The 24574-nt window shown below is 39.5% G+C and overlaps 1 protein-coding gene and 1 non-coding gene across 3 annotated transcripts in view; one reads left to right on the top strand and one right to left on the bottom strand.

Annotated features, from left to right (window-relative positions):
• The window catches only part of LOC124169776 (uncharacterized protein DDB_G0271670), a 113002-nt gene that overhangs the window by 36767 nt on the left and 51661 nt on the right, over positions 1–24574 (bottom strand). For both annotated transcript variants that reach the window (XM_046548509.1, XM_046548511.1), the window contains exons 3-4: positions 11424–11512; positions 1667–1849 (exon numbers count right to left, since the gene is read on the bottom strand). In XM_046548509.1, the coding sequence (XP_046404465.1) occupies positions 1667–1834 (168 nt within the window). In that variant the 5' untranslated portion in view covers positions 1835–1849; positions 11424–11512. The remainder of the gene's footprint in view (positions 1–1666; positions 1850–11423; positions 11513–24574) is intronic.
• On the top strand, positions 634–735 carry LOC124169880. Its single transcript, XR_006867274.1, has one exon. It is a non-coding gene; the product is annotated as a U6 spliceosomal RNA (small nuclear RNA).

The following is a 24574-nucleotide window of genomic DNA, read 5'->3' as shown; positions in this document are numbered from 1 at the left end:
TTACGAATAAGCATGTATATTTTGCTAGTATGTGTAATATTTCTATGACCGTGTGGTGTGCATGTGGCGGTCCTCTCGCATGCTGCATGTTGGTGATTTGTCACCCCATGCCAAACACCCTAGAGGTGGCTCGCAGGGTATTATGTAGATGTAAATAAAAATTATCTTGAAGCCCGATTTCCTATCTTGCATGTATTAAGTATGGAAAAAGGTACCACATGAGAAAGATATGGCAAAGAAGAGCTGCCAGGTACCTACGCGAAAAGTAGTCTTGTTAGTGTAACTGACCTCTTCTATAAGCTCGAATGGGAATCTCTGTCAGACCGTAGATTGAAAAATATATGAAACCTTTTAGAAAAATTCAAGTCATTGAAGTCACGCCCTTCTTGACTGAAGCCAACATTTTCCCCGAGAGATATCGTGGAAGAGCATATCGAATGATTAACAAATATATCGTATTGCCCACTCATTTTTTAACAGCTCGCAACATGTGTTTCGATTTATGATCTTAGGTTTTCCCGGCGTATCAGCTGCAGAAAAGTCCGAATTTCGGGGGATCCACTGAGGATGAACAGCAAGTTGCTGCTCGAAACGTCGGGAGACATGGACGACATCAACTTTGTATTCGCGTACTTATACTTACATAGTAATCCTGAAATTAGAACAATACAGAGAAACATGGCATGGCCCCAGCTCAAGGATGACACACAATATCCTGAAGCTTTCTACATTTTTGCGTATGCCTACAGGAAAAATGGTTTCGTATAGGAATTTATTTCCTCTAAGTAAATATTTTTCTCTGCCAGTGTTTGGGACCCTCATGAAAAAGGCTTAATAACAGAGTTAGAACGCGTGCAAAGAAGAGCTGCCAGGTGCGTGAAAGGTCGTTACGATAGTCTTGTTAGTGTAACTGACCTCTTAGATAAACTCGGATGGGAATCTCTGTCGGACCGTAGATTGGAAAATAGACTAAACCTTTTAGATAAATTCAAGAGCAGTATCTTTTCTAAAGAAGTTAACCATATCTTACGGACGCCAACATTCTACGAAAGATCAGATCTTATAAATAAAATAAGAGAGATAGACTGTAGAACAGACAGATTCAGAATGTCTTTTTTTCCACGATCAATAAGAGATTATAACGGCAGCGATAAGACTCATAAATAGATTGCATGACTTGTAGTGTAGCCTACTAACCTATGTAAAACTTAATGCATGTTTCTTAATTTTATTATTATTTCTAACACCATATGGTAGTATAATTTGTTTGCATGCGTGACGTTTTTTGGACTATGAGGTGTGCATGTGGGAGTCCAATTGCATGCCGCATGCTGGTGATTGATCACCCCCTGCCAAACACCCTAGAGGTGGCTCGCAGGGTATTACGTATATGTAGATGAATACATCAACCGGTGGAAAACCCGAGAAACTTTTATGCGTGTTTCGATTGTTTTGCAATCATCATCAGGTATCCTCATCTACATAATACCATTGAGTTAGAATATACTTACTCTATGATAATACTCTCCGAGCCACCTCAAGAGGGTTTTGGCAGGGGGGTTAGGTACATAAATAAAATTAGAGGGTAAAGTGACATCTTCGTTTACCATTCTTGATGACTGAATCGAGAGGTCGTGTATTGAGAATCGATTTTAGGAGAACTTACTTTCGAAGACGAGTGATGCAAGTTTGGTCCAGTCCCTCGCGGTTTCACGACGAAACTTCGTTCCCGAGAGAAGTCCACCAGTTTCGAACTCCTCTTGAGGTCTCCGGCGGGGAGGCTGTGGTCGGGATTATCGGGGGGAGGAGCCGAGGGACTGTCATAGCCGCTCATCGCCGATCAGGGAACCTGCGTTCAGGGAAATACAAAAAAAGCTGTATATTAATACACGGTAAAAGAGAGGAGAGTGGAAACAAAGCCGATGTCCCATGGTCAAATTTGCATCAAAATTTCATCCAACTGACTTTTGGTCCTATCGTTTATACAAAACACCGTTTTTTCCAGATGGATAGGACAGGTTCTAAATTTTCATCGAATTGGATGAACCCAACCAATCACAGGGCCTTTGACAAAAAATCATCGCCAAGCGATGACACACAGGCCACATAAGTTATTTATCGTCTGCATGAGCATTTTAATAAATTAATACATATATTACGGACACAAAAATAAACTTTGTTTTATTCCACACAATATGAATTAAAACACAACCGGTTTCCAGCTTTTCAGGTCGTTATCGTAAACCTCTAGATAAAGACCTGAAAAGATCGAAACCGGTTGAGTTTTTTCATTAGTACTGCACGGAATACTAAAAGGTTTAGTTTTGAATTTATAATGTCACCATGCCGCGAAGTGAATTCACAACACATTAATTCCTCCCTCCATCTTTACCCTCTCCTTTGCACCCTTCCTTCTACCCTCACTTTTCCTCCTCTTCTCACTTGAGAAAGATGGGCAGCGTCCCATCGAAAATTTGTAAGGAATAACCTTTCCCCGTAAGTTCCTTACTTTTATTTTTCGTTTTTCTCGCTATCGCTAAGTTTTTCTATGTGCCCACCCTAGGGCAAGAAGAAGTTCATTCATTTATATCTTCATCTACATAATACCCTGCGAGCCACCTCTAGGGTGTTTGGCAGGGGGTGACCAATCACAAACATGCAGCATGCAAGAGGACCGCTACATGCACACCGCACGGTCATAGAAATATTACCCATACTAGCAAAATATACATTCTTATTCATAAAAAAACTTGCTAATGGTTAATAATTCCTAGAGCAAATGCATGCAAGGTTAGAACTATGAACGAAGGATGTGATTCACGTCGTCTGAGAAAATATCTTCTTCGAATTTCCTTAGTAAGTTAAGCCTATACTTCGATCTACGCTCCTGTAAAGATTCCCATCCTTACACGCTTAAGTTGCTTAATGTAATGAAGTGCCTTCTTAATTTCACTGCCTGACCTGTCACTTATGGCCGTACATGAATCTCCAGCAATAATGGCATAATATGGACTAACGGATGACCTTGCTGCTATCCAAGTTTGGTGCGATGCTTGGCAGTTGGAATTAAATTTGGAAAAATGCTTCGTAATGAATTTCTGGAAGAAGAATAACTCCCTGCAGCGTAACTATATCATTCGAGGCACCCAATTAAATGCAGTTGAATCCGTGAAATATCTAGGCGTTAGACTCAATAATGATCTATCGTGGAATAAACATATTCGAGAAATAACCGGTCAAGCTAATCGTAAAATGGGTTTTGTTAAAAGAATATTAGGAAAGTACGACGACAAAGTGAGAGAAATTAGCTACTTTTCCCTAGTTAGACCCCACTTAGAATACGCTGCCAGTGTTTGGGACCCTCACGAAAAAGGCTTAATAACAGAGTTAGAACGCGTGCAAAGAAGAGCTGCGAGGTATGTGAAAGGTCGTTACGATAGCCTTGTTAGTGTAACTGACGTCTTAGATAAACTCGGATGGGAATCTCTGTCGGACCGTAGATTGAAAAATAGACTAAACCTTTTAGATAAATTCAAGAGCAGTGTCTTTTCTGACGAAGTTAACCATATCTTACGGACGCCAACGTACTACGGAAAATCAGATCATATAAATAAAATAAGAGAGATAGATTGTAGAACAGACAGATTCCGAATGTCATTTTTTCCACGATCAATAAGAGATTATAACGGCAGCAATAGAACTCGTAAGTAGATTGCATGACTTGTAGTGTAGCCTACTAACCTATGTAAAACTTACTGCATGTTTCTGAATTTCTATTCTACATTCTATATCTAACAGCATATAGTAGTTTAGTTTGCTATTATGCGGGACGTTTCTTGGACGGTGTGGTGTGCATGTGGGAGTCCAAATGCATGCTGCATGCTGGTGATTGATCACCCCCTGCCAAACACCCTAGAGGTGGCTCGCAGGGTATTATGTAGATGTAGAATATGCTTGAATTCATTCAGAGGCGGGGGAGGGGGTATTACCGTCGCATAGCAACAATAGCAAGCGCTTTCGTTCTATAAATCCCCTATTTTTATGTCTAATAATCGCGACATGGTAGCGGTGGGGTTAAGTCCTCGCTTGACAATCCGAAGGTCGTGGGTTCGATTCCCGCCGGGTACGGTGATCCCCCGAGGGCAAGGATGATGACATCCCCCTGTAAGGGCAAGGATCACCCCCCGGCAAGCGGTTGTAATTGATGAAAAGTGATAATAATAAAGAGTAAAAAAAATTTTTCGTCTTTATTCTACATCTACATAATACCCTGCGAGCCACCTCTAGGGTGTTTGGCAGGGGGATATTCGAACCTATTCGATGAATGGATACTATAAATAGTCTAAATTTAAATGGTTCGAACTAAATATTAAACGAAATGTGAATTTACAGTAAATTACTCTCATCATTCGGTGGCGGCTTGCCCATAAGGACTCTCGGACGCCGCCACTTCCAAATATTTGAAAAAGTAAAAAAAAAAAAATATCCATTAATTCATAATTATACATCTGATTAATAAAGTGTTTTTCAGTCGGATACATCGAAAGTGTTGGAAAAGCACGAAAATAAATAGCGCGAGAAGTTCGTATTTGTAGCCGTGGGGCGCTGGCCAGAACGTCCCAATCCATCCCCATGCAGTTATATGGAGAGTGGTACTGGTAGGGGCCGCTGGTGCTATGAAGCGTCTTTCGTTGTGTCTTATGGAAGTCTTGGGACGTCGTCCTAGAATGCGCAGAGCGACGTGTGAGTTGACATCGTAGCGCAGGCCGGCGCGCCGTGCGCCGCGGCGGGCGTATAATCTGGCGTCTACTTGGTGCTGCCACAGAAAAGGGCTGTGCGGAATCAGAATGGTCACTGTACTGGGTGTAGTTGTACGATTTTAATTTTTAATTACTGGTAGGTATTGCTACAGAAAATAAATTATCCCAATATGCTTGCGTTTTTTGGTGTTTGAAAACCGGAACAAATAAAATCCAACCAGTTAAAGGCCGTATTGACGTAGGATAACTATTCTCGAGTATTTGCCACAGTTCTGTTATGATTACGAATTTCGAGAACCTTGGGGAAACTAATATTATAATATTTAGGCCTTAACAATCTATTCATATCTTCCCGATGATTAGAAATGCGGTACCTATTTTTCAGATAAATTTATCAAAAGACCTGCAGTATAAGGAAAAATCAGTTAACATTCCCCACTGATTTATAATTTAAGAAATAGGTGCGTGCGTGATAGGGCGAAGGATTAAACATGATTTAACCCGTGAAACGTGACTTTAAATAGAGTCATTCAATGAATGTCAAGAAGTTCCGCGTACAATGCACCTTTTGTGTGTAGGTTCATCATTTTTCTAGCCGTCCTTGTTCTATTAGTTCATGTTCACCTAATTCCTCAGCGGCAGAGCGGTAGCTGTCTGACGGAAAATGTCCACTTGGGTCTGATTTAAGTGGCTTCGAAGAGTTCATATCAGTGCGAAGATCCTTACAGCTCCTATCTGTAGTTCAGAGTCGTCTTCTTTTACGATCTAGAATTTATATTCTATTATATCATGGCCATGATTTCGAAGATATGGTTATTCCAAGTGCGACCTGTTGGCGTTTCGTGTGTTTACCACATATGAATCTTAGACTCAAGGAGATGGTCCGTGACGTCTTTTGTTCGCTTGAATGCCTTTGCTGATCTTAAATTCGTCCCTCAGCTGAATCATCATTAGTGGACCACGACTTCTATCTCCCTTGAGTCTTCCTTATAGTAACGCAAGACTCTCCTTAAGAACGGAGTGAAATGAGTTCAGACATCATTTTCGAGGAGTTAACTGTGCTTAATTGCCGATTAAGAAGTTTCTTAGTGCTTTGTGTACATTCAAGAAGACAATTTTGGATTAATCAACAGCGCTCGTTTTTGTTTTACGGAAATATAGGGAAAAATTGTCCCCAATTCTGTGTCCAGGCACCTTGTTCTTTTTGGTCTTATTTTTCGTCGGCCTATTTTGCGTCGTCCCTTGTATATTAAGTCCCTTGTTTATTTATAGACTAGTGCCCTTGCCATGTGTTCAAACGGAAAGAAGGATGGACTTCTACAATATAACTAAAGGCATGTGAGTATTTCATATTTTGTTAAAAATGTGTGAGAAATGTTTAATTATTGATTTTAAATTACACTGTATTCAAGAAGCAACGCGAACACCGCAATCAAAGTTTACATCTGCAATAGCAAAGCGCACGCATTCTAGCAGTGTTTGTTGCCTAGTGGAAGTCAGTGACACTCCCCTCCCTCCTCAGGTGTTACAAGTGGCATTGCTACCTAAATCATTGCAAATGTTGAATAGATTTGACAAATAACGCATTATGATTGCAAAACGAACAACATAAGAGTATTGCGGGCATATCCGCAAGAAGAATGTAGGCGCTAAAACCTAAAGTTACGTATTTTCGTTTGCATTTGCAAAATATCGCAGCAAATATATTTTTATTCTTCAAGATCATTGATCAGTATAATCGAGAGTCCGGACTAAGCCGATCCGTATGACCGAGAGTCTACTGCATTTAGTATTTATTAATCAAGCTTTATTAGGAAAACTAGGTATTTTTGTTGAAAAAAACGGAACATATGGCATCACAAAATGTTATTCCTAGATTACCGTAAAAACTTAATAAAATACACGAAATACTAATACAATATGACCCCCCGGTGGAGTGCGCCCCCCCCCCCCCCGCCCCCCCACCATTTGACTCACGAGCCGCCACTGACATCATTGCAACTTAATTAGATACAAGTCATCAAGTGAATGAAAAATTGGAAATACAGGAAGAGAATCATTTTTTTCCATTTTTAATAGAACTCATTCATGAATAAGTAGTAAAAATAGCCCTAAATTTAATCTTTCGAATTACAGATTAAATGGAATATTAATTAACGGCAAATTAGCGTCAAACTTGTGGTAATGTAGCAACTACATTTTTATGCCGAAAATTATCTTGTGACTGAAATAGCTAATTAACTATTTCAAACAAGTATCTCAAAATTGAAGAACATTAATTATGCGGTCAAATATTACCAATTTTCTATTTTCAATCGAATCTATTCCATGAATGAGTACTAAAAATAGACCAAATTTATATGTTCTTCGTTTGAATCTTCTATATTATTTCTACTGTATAGATACCTTTTTCTCAACTTATACGCAACCAAACTCTACAAATGAGGCACCAAAATGCAAAGAATTTATCATAGAACATGCGACGGCATATCTTACTTCCTAAATATTGCTATTGTTTCCTAAAATTGGTTTTTAAATAATTAAAAAAAACAAAAAGTATGGTACAACACACCGGGGCCGGGACCCAACATTTGCGACCCGGGTGATCGACGCCCGATCACCCGGGGAGGGGGAGGAGAGGAAGGAAAAAGGAAAGAGGCGCCGCCGCGATAGGAGCCCGTCGACGCCTCTGGGGTAAGGATAGGAGCGGAAGGAACGGGACGGGGAAAAACACCTTAACGCTATGTAAGCGAAAAGGGCCATACTATAAGCGAAACCCGGCAAAGCCATTACTATTCTAGCGATTTTAGAGGAATATTCTATGAGGAAGAATAATCCAACGACCAAATCGCTAGATAGATTAAATGTAATGTGAATTTAAGGTAAATTAGTACCATACCTCTAGTAAAGTAGGAACAATTTATTAAATTACGAAGTAAATATTAGAAATATGTAGCCAATATCTCGAGTGAAAAACTTTTAAAAATCGAAATAAAAATATTTGCACAATATTCAATGCTTTTCTGATGGGAGTCGAAAATTAAACATTATTATCTTGCATGTATGTACTTAGTACATTAATTATTAACCTCTATCACATTTTAGCTTTCTACTTAAGTGCATCAGCGTCGATTTCTCAGGTTGCTAGGAGCGTGCAGGTTTGGTGGGAGAACACTAGGCATGGGCGGTACTTGAAAAAGTACCGGTATTTTTGTGATGAGTATTAAAAGCAATAATAGTACTCTCCCGGTAGTACCGGCGAAAAAATACCGGTACACCGGTACTTTCATAATTCATAAAATATGTTAATAAGTTGAGATTTAACGCTTGTCTTACCCTAATTATCCGGTATTTCGGCAAATTAGCGTAACATACAGAAAGAATGCACTGAAAAAATCATTAACTGGATTATTTTACGAAAATTTATCGGAAAATTACATGGAGGCTAGATTCTCAATAGTGAGAAGGGGTGATAGCGATGAAGTTTTTAAAGGCAATGATTTTTGTGCATACCATTAAATTTTGGTGTTTTCCTGGCGTATATGAAGTGCGAAGTTCTCTCGGGAACTCTATCAGATGTCTTGTTTTCCTAAAGTCACCGGTTTTCGTCGGTCTCGAGACCAACATCAGAACGTCTTCTACCGAGACTTAACAATTAAAAGTCTTCTTATTCACGGAGCTTACGTTGTCAGTCTGAGATTACCTAGAAAAAGCTCCTCTAATGTTAAGACATTTAAATTTATGGTTTTACAAAAGAAGAATCGGTGTTAGCCATGGCTAAAATACTGCGATCGAATAAAATTTGAAGAGTAGGTCGCTGCTCCATTTATTTCAGAGAAAGAAATGCAACGTGGATATCGTTGACTTTTCTTGCCTCATTTGAATAAATAAATATCTTCTATAGCAATAATGATAACACTTGTCTCGAACTCACAGTTTTGTAAAAGTACCGTTAAGTGATGAGAAAACAAGAAAGAAACTAAGGAAGGAGGACACATCTTAATAATTAAGAAGCAAACTTAATTTGCCCTTCTTTTGGTGGTGCACATGATTGGTTGTACGTAAAAAAAAAAAAAACGAGAAACGGATGAACATTGTGAATACATTAAAAAAGTTGATGATTATTGTAAACAAACTTAGCCTATATCATGATAGCATCGCTATTTTTCAGCCTCTTCCTACGTTGATCAACTGTATCAGTGCTTATTCCATCAGTTTAAATTTAAATAAACATATGGTATTATCTTAAGGGTGTTTAAATACAAGTTGTGCACTTATTGCATAAGTCTGCATCTACATTTTCTTATTTCTTGTAATGATTCCTTGAGAAATATCTTTGGCATTAATTAAATAATCACTTCTTGCTGAAAGCCATTGTGAATTGGTGTTTATTTCTTGGAAATGGCCAAGGAGGTTGTAAATACATAGTATACTCATAGCCTCCTTGGAAATGGCCTACTTCGCTTGATACATTATCAACACTCATGTTCAAGTAGCTGGGTAGGTAGTTGATTGATAACACATAAGATGGCAGCGCCGTCCAAGTACCGGTATTTCTTGTACCGATACTCCGGTAGTCCGCCAAAAAATACTGGCCGGTACTACCGCAGTAGAAAAAAATAGTACTCGGTACTACCGAATACCGGTATTTTTTGCCCATGCCTAGAGATCACACCACCTGCTTGATTTTGTAAATATTATCTTCGTTAAACGATTTTAATTATTCTCGAGGAATAATATTCAGGAATTATTCTCGTGTTCAGGGTGAATTTGGACATTTCGAGAGTAACACGCCTTGAGAAGGTATTACAAGTCGTCTTCCAAAACGTCGACCAATACGACTTAATTAATCTGGTGTAAAGCCCAGGAAGAATTCCTGAATATTATCTTTATTGCTCTATACTTTTTATGACCACGTATTAGACAGAGATATTTTTAATTTCATTCTTTTTTCGCAATATAAAGAATAGTGACGGTGTCTCGATTAATGCAATTAATGGCGTCACTCGCAAGGGCGTAACAAGGATCAAAACTAGGGGGTCAAGCCATGGTTGTTCAAATCATAGGTAAGATTTAAGCATGGAAAAGGTGAAGGGAACCAACATTTTAAGGAAACTGTAACAGCTCTTAATTAGCCTTTAAACTTAATGGCTGGAAAAAATATTATTTTCCTCAAACACATTTGCGATTTTTGCTTCTAGGGGAGGGGGGGCAGCTATGGGTAAGATTTAAGCATGGAAAAGGTGAATGAAACCAACATTTTAAGGAAACACTAACAGCCCTTAATTAGTTTTTAAACTTATTTTCTTGAAAAAATATTATTTTCATTAAAAACAATTGCGATTTTTGCTTCTAGGGGAGGGGGGGGCAGCTATGGGTAAGATTTAAGCATGGAAAAGGTGAATGAAACCAGCATTTTAAGGAAACTGTAACAGCTCTTAATTAGTTTTTAAACTTATTTGCTTGAAAAAATATTATCTTTCCTTAAAAACATTTGCGATTTTTGCTTCTAGCTAGCTGCTCCCTCCTGCCCCTCGCTGGTTACGCCCATGGTTACTCACCAGGACCATTACCTGATTATCTCTCCCCATTGTTTTAACCTTGGATGGATATACTAAAGGAATTAATGAACGTGGGCAAGTTTTGTCTTTGTAAGAATGCGAACGTATTTTTTATCGCTATGCGTAATATTTTTACTTATGATCGCGTGGATCCTTAATAGTACTGGCAATAGTACTGGCTAGTACTCCTGGCCGGGCACCCAATTAAAGGCAGTTTAATCCGTGAAATATCTAGGAGTTAGACTCAATAATGATCTATCGTGGAATAAACATATTCGGGAAATAACCGGTCAAGCTAATCGTAAAATGGGTTTTGTTAAAAGAATATTAGGAAAGTGCGACGACAAAGTGAGAGAAATCAGCTACTTTTCCCTCGTTAGACCCCACTTAGAATACGCTGCCAGTGTTTGGGACCCTCATGAAAAAGGCTTAATAACATAGAACGCGTGCAAAGAAGAGCTGCCAGGTACGTGAAAGGTCGTTACGATAGTCTTGTTAGTGTAACTGACCTTTTAGATAAACTCGAATGGGAATCTCTGTCGGACCATAGATTGAAAAATAGACTAAACCTTTTAGATAAATTCAAGAGCAGTGTCTTTTCTGACGAAGTTAGCCACATCTTACGGACGCCAACATACTACGGAAGATCAGATCGTATAAATAAAATAAGAGAGATAGATTGTAGAACAGACAGATTCAGAATGTCTTTTTTTCCACGATCAATAAGAGATTATAACGGCAGCGATAAAACTCATAAATAGATTGCATGACTTGTAGTGTAGCCTTCTAACCTATGTAAAACTTAATGCATTTTCTTAATTTTATTATTATTTCTAACACCATATGGTAGTATAATTTGTCAGCATGCGTGACGTTTTTTGGACGGTGTGGTGTGCATGTGGGAGTCCAATTACATGCTGCATGCTGGTGATTTATCACCCCCTGCCAACACCCTAGAGGTGGCTCGTAGGGTATTATGTAGATGTAGATATATCCCAATCGATGATGACATATGAAGCTGGGTGATAATCACGCAGAAAAATCAAGCGGTTATTTAGCTTGAAAAGTAATTTATATCCTGGCAAAGAATATGGAAACTTACTGAGTCCCTCTCGTAGTCGCAGGAAAGAGCCAAAATCGGAGAATCCCCTTAGGCCCTCGACCCCCTTCCTAACAGCGCAACTGGAACATCTGTAAAGGAGAAAAGATAATAAATCCCTGATACATACGCTTTACGTAAACTTAAACCATTATCCTAAATTTAGTGTTTATTTAATTCAATTCTTTGCAAAAAGAGGTACGTAAAAATACTAGCCTTTTCTTCTTAATTAATTTACCACCGAATTATTTATCATCGCAAACAACATTCTTAAAACCTTTTAAGCCTTTTATGTAACAAAATTATGAACTCATATTCACAAATAGCCCTTATTAGTATATACTATATAAATATACCGAAATATTGGCAAACATTTGTATTTAAAATTCTGCACCACTTTTAATCCGAGACACTGAACCAACTCAAAACAATAAATGGTGAGTCTCCAGCGTGAATTCATGGAGCCGATTCATAATGTAAATGACAATAGTGACAACGTTTAAAAAAAAACTTTTTAATTTTAATTCATTTTCATTTAAATTTTATTTTCATTTAATTATTATTTTATTTTTACTTTATCACATTTCATTTACATACTTTTATTTTTTTGAATTTCATTTTATTTTTAATTTATTTAATTTTATTTTATTTGTTTTATAATTATTTACTTTTTTTCTATTAGCTTCATTCTTTAATTTTTAATTTACTTTTTATTTTTTTCTCATTTTATTTTTACTTTTTTAATTTTTATTTCATTTTTTTTATATTTTTTATTGTATTTTTTATTTTTTTATTTTTATTCATTTCATTTTTTTTTTTACTTTTCAGGTAAAGGTACACATACAGCAAGAATAACAATATAAATTGCATTAAAATACATTTGGATCCGAAAATAACCGATCCGAAAGATCCGGCTCCGAAAATCAAGGATCAGATCCGAATCCGCATCCGAGAAAATTCCTGGATCCGTCCATCCCTAGTTATGTTGATACTGCATGCTGATGATTGCTTACCCCCCACCCCTTCCCCTATGCAGAGCTGATCCGGCAAGCCAGCTACAGAAGGGTTTGGCAGGCATCTTCATAACGGTGATTCGCAGGGTATTACGTAGACATACCAGTTGGCCACTTCAGGGGCGCAGCTAGGAATTAAGGCTAGGGAAAGTTTTAGACCCCCCCCCCCCCCAGAGTAGTATGGAGTACCCGCCAGATGCGGGGACCTTCCCCCAGAAACTTTTTAACATAAATGGTTCAAAATGGTGAGTTTTACGGCTTTCCGAGGGATATTTTATCAATCCATACATCCTTCTATAAGCAATAGAAATCCAACTAAGCAAAATGGATTTAATTAAAACATTTCTCTGAGCTCTGGGGGGTTTATCCCCCAAAACCTCCCTCGCTGCGCCTTTAGGCCACTTGACCCCGTTAAGCACTTCTGCGCTATAAAAGTGGAATCTCCAATTGAGATTTCTATTTAATCACGTCTCTTCTGTTTGTTGTCGACCGATTCATAAATCGCACCTAGTTATCACGAATAAGATTTCGGGGTCTGGGTCGACGTCCTTCAGCTCTGGGAGACAACTTGACCCTGATATGGGTTGTTCCTCTTCTCGCCTACCTGTTACGTGGGCGAAGAAAGTCAGAAGAGTCTGTTGAACTTTCTAGTTTTTTTTCCACACCAAATTATGCATTTATCGACTCTCTCTCTCCGAAAAAGGCCATGCTATCGTACAAATCGGTGGCTGTGAGATCGTTTTTTATGCGAATCCGTTCAAGAAAAAATGTGGGGAGCCGCGCGAAATAACTAGATGGGCCGAAATTTCAAAATAAAACTGGACCTCCTCATTCCACGCTGAAACCATTTCTTAATCATACCCAATGATAAAAACTTAGTAATTCTATGGAAATTCGATCAAGGAAGGTTTATTTACACCATGTGTTATATCCATAATATTACCACCAATGAATTGCCACTAGAAAATTACCTAAGAATTTGGTGTAGCCAAAAGCGGTCCAGAAATAGTCACGCATTGCTAACGCGTATCTGCTAAGATAAAATGGTTTTTTGTTAGAATTACTGTTGCTATTTCCCTAGAATTTTCAGTTAAAATAGTCATGGTAAAGAAATCGTAAAAATTAGTATCAATAATGCCGATGAAAATTTACTTCGTCTTTTTAGTTACACCCTTTTACTTGTAGGTTTACTTATAGGTATAGCTTACGAATGTTTGGTTTGCCAATATAGTAGTGTTTCTTTTATAGGGTGCGTCGGCGGCTAAGGCCATTTTGCACCACTCACTGACTGGTATTGATAAAGGGGATTAGGCCCGTTCTGAAATTAACGTGTCAATAATTTACAAGAGGTATCATTTATATTTTATTGAAAAGTCGAGTTGAGTGTAGGAATGCTATCAGTCGGGAAATGTTTTCGGGAGTGTCTCCTAGTACCTCAGCTAGGTTGACTCCGAGGTTGTGATTCACCCGTGCAGTACGATATCTTGCACAGTCCGTCAGGATATGTCGCACTGTTAGTGGACAATTGCAATTTAAGCATTGGGGCTGTATTCTCTCTTCGGTGAAGAGGTATGAATGGGTTAATAAGCAGTGACCAATTCTTAAGCGTGTTAAAACCACTTCCTCCCTGCGGACATTTCTTATAGAGGTATGCCTCGCAGTTATTACGGGCTTTATTTCCCGAAGTTTGTTATTTTGGACTTCGAGCCATTGCGTCTTCCAATTTTGTCTAATCATACCCCTCATGGCATTCCCTAAATCTTCCGCTGGCATTAACTGAAAAGGTTTGCCAATATCTAATGGTTAGGGATTAGTTTTAATTTTTAAGTGAAAATAAATAATAAACGGTCACTCACATCGAACTTCCCTGGAGCGTCGAGAAACATTGAGGACTGTGCGAAAAATTTAATTACGCAAGCACAGATAGTTGTGAGCGGAGGAGTTCGACTCTTTGATTTCACTGGAGTACTTGTACGTATTCGACCATCCCAGGTGGAAACATTGAAAGGCTTCTTTCCCGGCGAACGCTTTACTGCAATGGACATGCGAAGGCAGCCGTTCTTCCATGCGAACTGAAAGCAATAAGAACTACTTCCAATCACAGGCAACTGTCACTTTTATCCACACGATACCCACTTCTATAGGATGTGTGGTAAAGGAAAAAAATGAGCTCTGAGGTCCCTTTTTCATTCCATTTAAGTTCTCATACAGTAAATTACAAGCCCCTTCGCCCTACCCTACAGAATGGAATAAAACTAAACAATAATATAGATCAATCAGTTCGACGGTAGATCAGATGATATATCTACATATTACCCTGAGAGCCACCCCTAGGGCGTTTGGCAAGGGATTATCTATCACCAGCATGCAGCATGCAATTGGATTCCCACATGCATACCACACGGTCCAAAAAACGTTACGTATACCAACAAATTATACTACCGCATTCATTCAAAGGAAAAACTTGCCAACTACTCATTAATGTTATCTTCCAATAAAGCTGGAACACATAGTAAATGCTGTTAGAAATAATAAGAAAATTCAGAAACATGCATTAAGGTATACATAAGATTTTACGCTACAATACGTATACGTTTTAAGGATAGCAACGTTGTCTCAATTGATAGGATAAATGGCATCGGTCGCTAGGATCACTCATTGCATGTTTTTTAATAGTTCTAACCTTTCATGTATTTGCTCTAGGAATTACTAACCCTTAGCAAGTTTTTTTTATGAATAAGCATGTATATTTTGCTAGTGTGCGTAATATTTCTATGACCGTGGGGTATGCATGTGGCGGTCCTCTTGCATGCTGCATGTTGGTGATTTGTCACTCACTGCCAAACACCCTAGAGGTGGCTCGCAGGGTATTATGTAGATGAATACAAGTCATCTAATTTCTTGTGATTTTTAACGCTACCGTTATATTATCTTATTGATCGTGGAAAAAAAGACATTCTACAACTGTCTGTTCTACAGTCTATCTCTCTTATTTTATTTATATGACCTGATCTTCCGTAGTATGTTGGCATTCGTAAGATATGGCTAACTTCTTCAGAAAATACACTGCTCTTGAATTTATCTAAAAGGTTTATGCTATTTTTTTAGTCTACGGTCTGACAGAGGTTCCCATTCGAGTTTATCTAAGAGGTCACTTACACTAACTAGAATATCGTAACGACTTTTCAAATACCTGGCAGCTCTTCTCTACACGCGTTCAAACTCTGTTTTTAAGCCTAGATGATACGATGAAATAAAATAAGAGATATACACTGTGGAACAGACAGATTCTGAATGTCTTTTTCTACAAGATCAATAAGAGACTATACCGGCAGCGTTAGAACTCACAAATAGATTAGATGACTTGAAGTGTAGTCTACTACTATATGTATTCCTTAATGCATGTTTCTGAATTTTCCTAGTACGTCTAACTGCGTGTCTTGTGTGTTCTTGCTTCATAGGATAATTGCCTTCCTGAGTAATTGGCAAGTTTTGTCTTTCAGTGAATGTGGAAGTATGTTTTGTTAGTATGCGTAACATTTTTATGACCGTGTGGAGTGCAAGTGGGAATCCTCTTGCATGCTGCATCTTTCGATTTTGGCAATAAAAAAATAGGAAACCACCCTATTATTAAAATCACTTAGCACAATTTCACAAAGTTAATGCTACCGGTTATTGAAGGTTAAGGTTAGTTTTCTTGAGAATGGCAATGAAACCGGTTGTATTAAAATTAATTTTATGCAATTTTGCCATGTCTTCTTTAAAAGTGACTAATAGAATTAACTACGGCCATTACAGCGATTACGGAACACATAGTTTACCAAATACCCAATCATGTGACTCATCTTGAAATTTGCAACTAGTTAAAAAGGATGCTTACAACGGGAACTGGATTTCTTAACCAGAAAAAGAAAGTAAAATGGGAAAACTTCCCTTCAAAGTGACAGTGTCTCCGCCGCCAGGCTTATACTCAGTGTTAATCGTACCGCTTCATTCATGCTCTAAATCCATTCATACATACTTCTAGTCATTCATATCGAGAGTCACATATTATTTACGCTATGCATATGTAACCATGCTGACACAGGTTGAATTCAAGAAATTGTGAAAGGATTCTTGAAAGAATGTAAGACGAAATAAATATCTCTCATAAGTAGAAGGGAAAGATTTTTTTTCTCTTTGAACTTCGGAAAAGAACTCATGTGATGATAAAAATGCAAAAAGAAAGAATTATTCGGCCGAGTCGAAGAGAAATTAGGGTGGAAATTCCTTACTGGTAAAAAGCAGAGATAAGGCTAATCTAAGTTATGTAAATCGAACGAGTGGATATAAGCAAAAACTCTTTAATAATTTTCACCCAGTACCCAGCGAACTGATTTATCAAAAAAATGACTTTAAGGTCAAGTATTTAATTATACAAAGGCAGCCGATGATTGTGTGCCAAATTCTGGCTGTGGAGCGCTTGCAATTTCGTTTATTTACTTCCTGCGGCAAATATCACAGGCAAACACGAGCACAAGACATTTAGCTGCAAAATAATGATGAATCAAATTAATAATTCAATCTGTAATGATGTAAAATATAGATATCATTGAATTATAGAGCCTAGTTCTAACAGATAAATGAACCAAACAAATGAAATCTTAAAAAATAGGGAACTAATTCTCCAGGTTTGTAAAGATATTCGAGGGATAACGCACTATGTCCTTGATTCCATACCGAACCTAGACTATTTCTGATGAAAATCTAATTCTCCATAAACGAGATTGAGAAAATTTATGATATCTACATCCACATAATACTCTGCAAGCCATCTGCAGGGTATTTGGTAGGGGGTGATCCATCACCAGCACGTAGTATATTAGGAGGATCCTAACATACACACCAAACGGTCATAAAACATTAAGCATAATAACAAAATATTCAAGCAAAGGGAAAACTTTACAAATGCTAATAATTTCTATTTTAAATGCATGCAAGATTAGGCAATGGAACAAACATGCAATGAGTCACCATAGCCAGAGACTACATCAATTTTATTAATCGAGACACCGATGCTATCCTTAATAGTGCGAGGAAATAATGGCATTTTAAGTCCCTCTGTTTTGCTTTAAATTTCCTTTATTTCTCCTCGCGATCACGTCTACCATAGTGCGACGGTAAACGAAGGATATTTTTCACGTGAAGTCAGAAAAATTCTTCTCCTAATATAATTAGTAAATTTATCCTGTACAAAGCCTTATGCTCCCGTGAATATTCCCAACCGCGAAATCGCTCTACATAATGGAAACGCTGCACTTTTCATCAGTACAACTCATCACGAATCTAAAACTCGCGCTGTACTCAATCATATTAAGCTATCAGTCCTCCTTCATAAGGGTCCCACATGCCAGCAGCATACTTTTCCCATTTTTTAGCCCTATACCTCGCCTTAGGCTCCAGTCAAGATTCCCTTCCTACAACGCCCGACACAATGGAAACGCTGCACTCTTAACTGCCGTGTAAAGTTATACACTCTTCACGAATCTGGTCGCCCTGCGCTATCCTCAATGAATTAAATATGCTCCTGTGAATATTCCCGTCCTAAATCGTTCCACATATTGGAAACGCTGTACTTATTACCATGTAAAATTATATACTCATCACAAATTTGCGACCCCCCCCCCCCAGACCATTTAATAAATGTTACCGGTTGAAAATTTTCAAATACTACCATATCGCATTTTAAAAAAGACTTTTATATTTGTCCGAAACAGATTAACGTCTGAATTGAAAGAGGGCCAGCGAAAACTTCCCACGCTGGGTCGAGGGATCGGTGATTCGACTCGTGATCCATTTATTCGCTTCTTCCCACTGCCGCGCTAGTCGAAGAAGGCAATCGCAAGGCGTCCACTCTCTAGCATTGACCAGCGTCCAATACTTTCTTCCAGAAATGGACAAAACCAGGTAAGAAGGGGGAAAGTCATCTGTTACGTCTTTCACCTTACACAGAATATCCCCTCCTCCGGCAAATGAGTAAAAATCAGATTGAATGAAAGCATTAAGGCCAGAAAATCGTTAGTATAGAATAAATACAGAATTTAACTATCAATAAAACATTCCAATTAACTACAATTAACACCAGGATTTTGAGCAACATGATCAAAAGTAGAATTAGTATAGATTGCGGATAATGAATGGATGACTTATGCCAAGTTACGAGTTTGAACCAAAGCATTCCACATCTACATACAGCAAGTCACCTATAGGGTGTTTGGCAGGGGGTGACTTCTCACCAACACGAAGCATGCAACAGGTAGGTCACACCACATGTTTATAAAAAATGTGATTTTTTTAATTCGCGAAATTAGAGTGAATTCACACCAAGCGTGCATTGCTTCAAGCATTACAAGATCATAATGCAAATGCACTTACATGGAAAGATAAATTCAGCCATCAGTTAGTAGTTAAAATAATTTTATCCATATACGATTACGAACAAACAAAAGCTATTAGGGTTTATTGTGGTGACTATCCGTAGATTGAGAGTGGTGTGAAAAACATTCCAAAATGATGATATATAATCAAACCACATTTTTAAAGGTTCATTACAGTCCGCTCACTATAAATGATATATAAAGAAAACTATGAACATGAGCAGCGTTCTTTGCTGCTGCCGACGCCAGGAGGAGTAGAAGACGATATACGTCTACATAATACCCCGCAACCTGCCTAAAAGGCGTGTGGCAGGGGGTGTTAGCTAGGACACCAGCCGTTTAAAGCTAAAAAAATGAAGCGCTCTAACGAAGTTGGGACTAGCATTTATTAAAGTCCTTTACGGTTCGGGGAAAAACGACTTCCCATATCTATCCGTTCGGCAAAACATCTCTCTTAACTTATCGCTTCTATCGGACCTGAAAATATAGTGAGGCTCTAATATTATGTTCTCCGTGTCGCTCTTAAAGATATCCATTCTCAATTGTTCAAGCAATCTAAGCCTAGCGCGCAGCCTCCGAGTCGCCAGCGGCTCCCAGCCTTATTCGCTTAACATCTGGGTAACACTGTCTATACGCCCGCAGCAGTTTTTGACGAAACGCGCAGCCTTCCTTTATTTTATTCAGTTCGCATATTAAGTCTTTCTGCACCGAATCCCATACGCTCGCTGCATATTCAAGGTGCGGTCGGACGAGTGTGAAATAGCACCTTTCTTTTGCTTTCTCATCCGAAAATCTTCCCACAATACGCTTGACGAATCCTAATTTCTTCAGGTCTATACCGCAAATATTCTTTGTGTTCCCCACTAGAGGTTCGAGGTTATCGTAACTCTTAGATACTTCACTTCGTCTGTCGCCTTTATGTTAACACCATCTACAACATGTACCTGGTATTAGTTGAATGACCTACGCAAGAAATGCACCGTCATGAATTTGCTCAGATTAAGTTCGAGTCCCCACTCTTAGCTCCACAAACAAACGTTGTTTAAGTCCGATGATAGAATTTCATAGAACGATCATTTCAGAGGCGATCCTGACTGAGGCACTGATGAAAGTAGTTGTGGAGGGAGAGGATGAGATTTCGTTGAATACGTCCAGTGAAATCTCGGAGGGAGGCTATTTGGGGGACGTTGAAGACGATATTACCTAGAATCGTCAAGTATATCATCTACATCTACATAATACCCTGCGAGCCACCTCTAGGGTGTTTGGCAGGGGTTGACCAATTACCAACATGCAGCATGCAAGAAGACCGCCACACGCACACCGCACGGTCATAGAAATATTACGCATACTAGAAAAATATACATGCATATTCATAATAAAACTTGCTAATGGTTAGTAATCCATATAGCAAATATATGCAAGGTAAGAAATATGGAAAAAAAACAAGCAATTGGTCATCCTAGCGAGCGACGCGATTAATCCTATCAATTGAGACAACATTGCTTTCCTTAATAGTACGAGGGAAGAATGACATTTTAAATCTCTCTGTTTTGCAATCTATTTATTTTATTTTATTCTCATGATCACGTCTACTATAGTACGATGGTAAACGAAGAATATGATTCACGTCGTCTGAGAAAATATCTTCTTCGAATTTCCTTAAGTTAGTTAAGCCTATACTTCGATCTACGCTCCTGTAAAGATTCCCATCCTAACTCGTGTAACATACTGGAAACGCTGCACTTTTTGTCGTACCAGAGTACTGAAAGCATATCAAACATTCCACATTATATTCCGCTGTGAAATAGTCATTTCACTTAAAAATGTCACGCGAAGTATTTCATCAAAGTTAAGGAAAACATGAAGTAATACAAATGCTGATGAAAGGTGATTAGTGGCAGTAAAAATACCACCTATAATTGACGCATGCCAATCCTCCAAGTTTGGGTGTGGATGAGAGACGGATCTCTCTTAGCATTGCTCAATCTGGACTCGCAATCTTCCGCGATTAAATCATCTGCTGAGAGCGTCAGACCTTTAACATTTCAGATATACGGACTGTACACTACCAAATGCCGAATTCGTTAAATACTTGGGGGTCACCATTACCCGGGATCTTTCGTGGAGTAAGCACATACGTGAAGTGTGCGGGAAAGCTAACCGTAAACTTGGATTTGTAAAAAGAATTCTCGGTAAATGCCCAAAAAAGGTGAAAGAAATAAGCTACCTGACTCTAGTGAGGCCCCACTTGGAATATGCTGCTAGCGTGTGGGACCCTTACGAGGTAGGACTAATAGGTGAAATTAATCGAGTACAGCGCGGGGCGGCCAGATTTGTGATGAGTTGTTACGACAAAAAGTGCAGCGTTTCCAGTATGTTACACTAGTTAGGATGGGAATCTTTACAGGGGCGTAGATCGAAGTATAGGCTTAACTTACTTAAGGAAATTCGAAGAAGATATTTTCTCAGACGACGTGAATCATATCCTTCGTTTACCATCGTACTATAGTAGACGCGATCATGAGAATAAAATAAAAGAAATAGACTGCAAAACAGAGAGATTTAAAATGTCATTCTTCCCTCGTACTATTAAGGATAGCAACGTTGTCTCAATTGATAGGATTAATGGCGTCGCTCGCTAGGATCAGCCATTGCATGTTTTTTTCATAGTTCTAACCTTGCATGTATTTGCTTTCAGAATTACTAACCATTAGCAATTTTTTATGAATAAGCATGTATATTTTTCTAGTATGCGTAATATTTCTATGACCGTGCGGTGTGCATGTGGCGGTCCTCTTGCATGCTGCATGTTGGTGATTTGTCACCCCCTGCCAAAAACCCTAGAGGTGGCTCGCAGGGTATTATGTAGATGTACAACCGAATTCAAAAGTATTGCAACGGATTGAGCGGCGCCACTTTCGACGCAGTTCGGAAATCGAGTTTCGATATTTTCTTGGGTGCCTACCGGTAGGTTGAACAACATTCCCATCACCCGCAGTACTTTTAGTATTAAATCATGACATTTCGCGCTAGACTTGCTTGAACAATTGAGAATGGATATTTTTTAGAGCGACACGGAGAACATAATATTAGAACCCCACTATAATTCCAGATCCACCAGAGGCGATGAATTGAGAGAGATAATATGCCGAGCAGATAGATGTGGGAATTCGTTTTACCCCCGAACCATAAAAGACTTTAATATGTGCTCGTCGTAATTTTGTTGAAGTATATCCTTTCTATATGTTAACGGCTTGCGTCGTAACATCTCCTGCCACACGCCTTTTTAGGAGGCTTGCGGGGTGGTATGCAGATGTATATTAAAGGTAAATGTATACACAATGTCTGAAATGTCTAAAGGCGGTTTCACACCATAAAATTCTCGTCAAATTCCGTTCCAGACTCGTTGAACAATCTTTTTCGAATTGATAATCCGTCATGTAAATGGTCATGACTGCGGACCTCTTTTCTTGTATGCTCTCGAATCCCTACGTTAAACAATAAATTCCCGTTTTTAACGCTATGCGAATTGTGCATCTCATACTAGATAATATATCCACCATTCAGAATTTCAATTTACTTTCTCTCCTAAATTGTTGTTGGGGGGTTTAGTTGCAACTAATACCGGGGTGTGTGGTGGTGTGGAATACCCACCAGGATAAGCGGTGGGTGCGAGATTTATAAATAACGGTATTCTCTTCGTAATATCAATCCAATTAAGTAAAATGGATTACACTTGAAATTTCTCTGAGCTCTTGGAAGGGGGGGTTAACCCCCCAAAATCCCCCCTCGCTGCGCCACTGGTCGAAGAAGAAGTGGAGTTACGGTTTTTGGAGCACTACATCGCACAATTTCCAATCGCTCACGCCTTTCTTCGGGCAGTCAGCCGTGATGGAACGCGTGTCAGGAGGGCAGAAAAACGCGGAATTGCCCCATCGCCGGTGCGGAACGAGGCGCTCTTTTTTTATTAGCAATAGCCAGCAGTCATCAAGAACCTTGAATCGGCGGCGCTGACTGCGTGACGCAACGGCTCGTCAAAAAATATTTCCCGTTTTCGTGAATGGAATCCGTGGGAGGAGAGAGGGAGAGAAATGTTTGCGCGAAAAGCCTCCAGAGGTCGCGTCGATCTTCGCCAATGCCGCTCCCGGTCGGAGGGAGTGGCACAGACCCGCACCGTCCCACACGGCAGAGGCCGCTTATTCAAGCGGTCACCCACTGGCCCCCCTCCAAACTCCCAGGAGATCCACACTCCAGGCATAGTGCCTTGTTCCCATTTAGGCCGTTTTACACGGGGCACGTACTTGCACAATCTGACGTGTGTACTACGGCGCAGTCAAAAATGCGTCGTGTAAAGGCTGTTTTACACGGGGTACGGAGTTGCGCAGGTTAGAGCTGCATTATTTTCTAAAATGGCGTGGAATTGCGCGAATGCATGAACGAAATTAGACCAGGGGCTATTTTGCCTTCTCACGTCCACGCATTCTCGCATGTGTTCAAGCAATTCGCCGCTTTACACGACGCAATTTTGACTGCGCCTTCGTACACACGTCAGATTGTGCAAGTACGTGCCCCGTTTAAAACGGCCTTAAAATGGCGTGGAATTGCGCGAATGCATGAACGGAATTAGAACAGGGGCTGTTTTGCCGTCTCGCGTCCACGCATTCTCGCATGTGTTCTAGCAATTCACCGCTTTACACGACGCAATTTTGATTGCGCCTTCGCACGTGCGTCAGATTGCGCAATTCCGTGTACCGTGTGAAACGGCCTTAAAGCGGGGAATTGCCAGAACACATGCGAGAATGCGTGGACGTGAGATGGCAAAATATCCCCTGTTCTAATTTCGTTCATGCATTCGCGCAATTCCACGCCATTTTATAAATTAATGCAGCTCTAACTTGCGCAATTCCGTGCCCCGTGTAAACGGCCTTTAGAGTCAACTTCGAACCAGTGATGGCAAGCGAAACGAAAATGTTTCGCTTCGACCCGTAGGGAAACGAAAATACGAGGCCTATGTATAGTTTCGTTCCCGCACGAAATTAAAATCACCAAGGAGTTTAGTTTCGACCCGGGACGAAACTTTACTCCCGAGGAACGAAACTAAATTAATCGAAAATCCGCTGCAGAATAGTTAAGTTTCGATCCCCGAAGTTGAGTGGAGGGGGATAAGAGGGAATAGTTTCGACCCATTACGTGTTACATACGTGTTGAGAGGATAAAGAGTGAGCTCAAAAATCGAATGGCTGGTTTGCGTTCACCGTTCTCCTGTTAGTGGTAAAAAGTACGAGTTTCCCATGCACCTAATGGCGGTAGGCCGAACCTTTACTTCATTCAACCATACTTCGTACTCGGTTTAGGTTCGAAACTAATCTGTTCGAAGGTGACACACGCGGTCCTTCGGTGCGAAACATTATCTGCGTTTAGTATAATTTTTGTTTTTTTTTCCCGGGGAACGATTGCAGTGAAAGAAAAGAAATACGTCGCTATGGAAATGCTATCCGTGAGAGGAATGGAGAGCTGTGTCAAACCGATCTTAGGGTTGTTGACTTACGATGATGACAAGGCAATGCCATCTTGTGATATTAAAAAGTTACGATTGTAGTTCTGCAATGTTCGGAAATGCGGGCGGCCGCGCAAGAGGGGGGGCGCGCCCCCTTCGTCCCCCCACATGTATCCGCCATGCTTCACGCGTTGTGACCACTCTACCCGCCCGATGTGATGAAAA

Source organism: Ischnura elegans, chromosome 12 (assembly GCF_921293095.1).
Source record: "Ischnura elegans chromosome 12, ioIscEleg1.1, whole genome shotgun sequence".
Taxonomy (NCBI): domain Eukaryota; kingdom Metazoa; phylum Arthropoda; class Insecta; order Odonata; family Coenagrionidae; genus Ischnura; species Ischnura elegans.
Note: the sequence above shows the minus strand (reverse complement) of the source record. Positions and strands in the feature narration are given on the sequence as shown.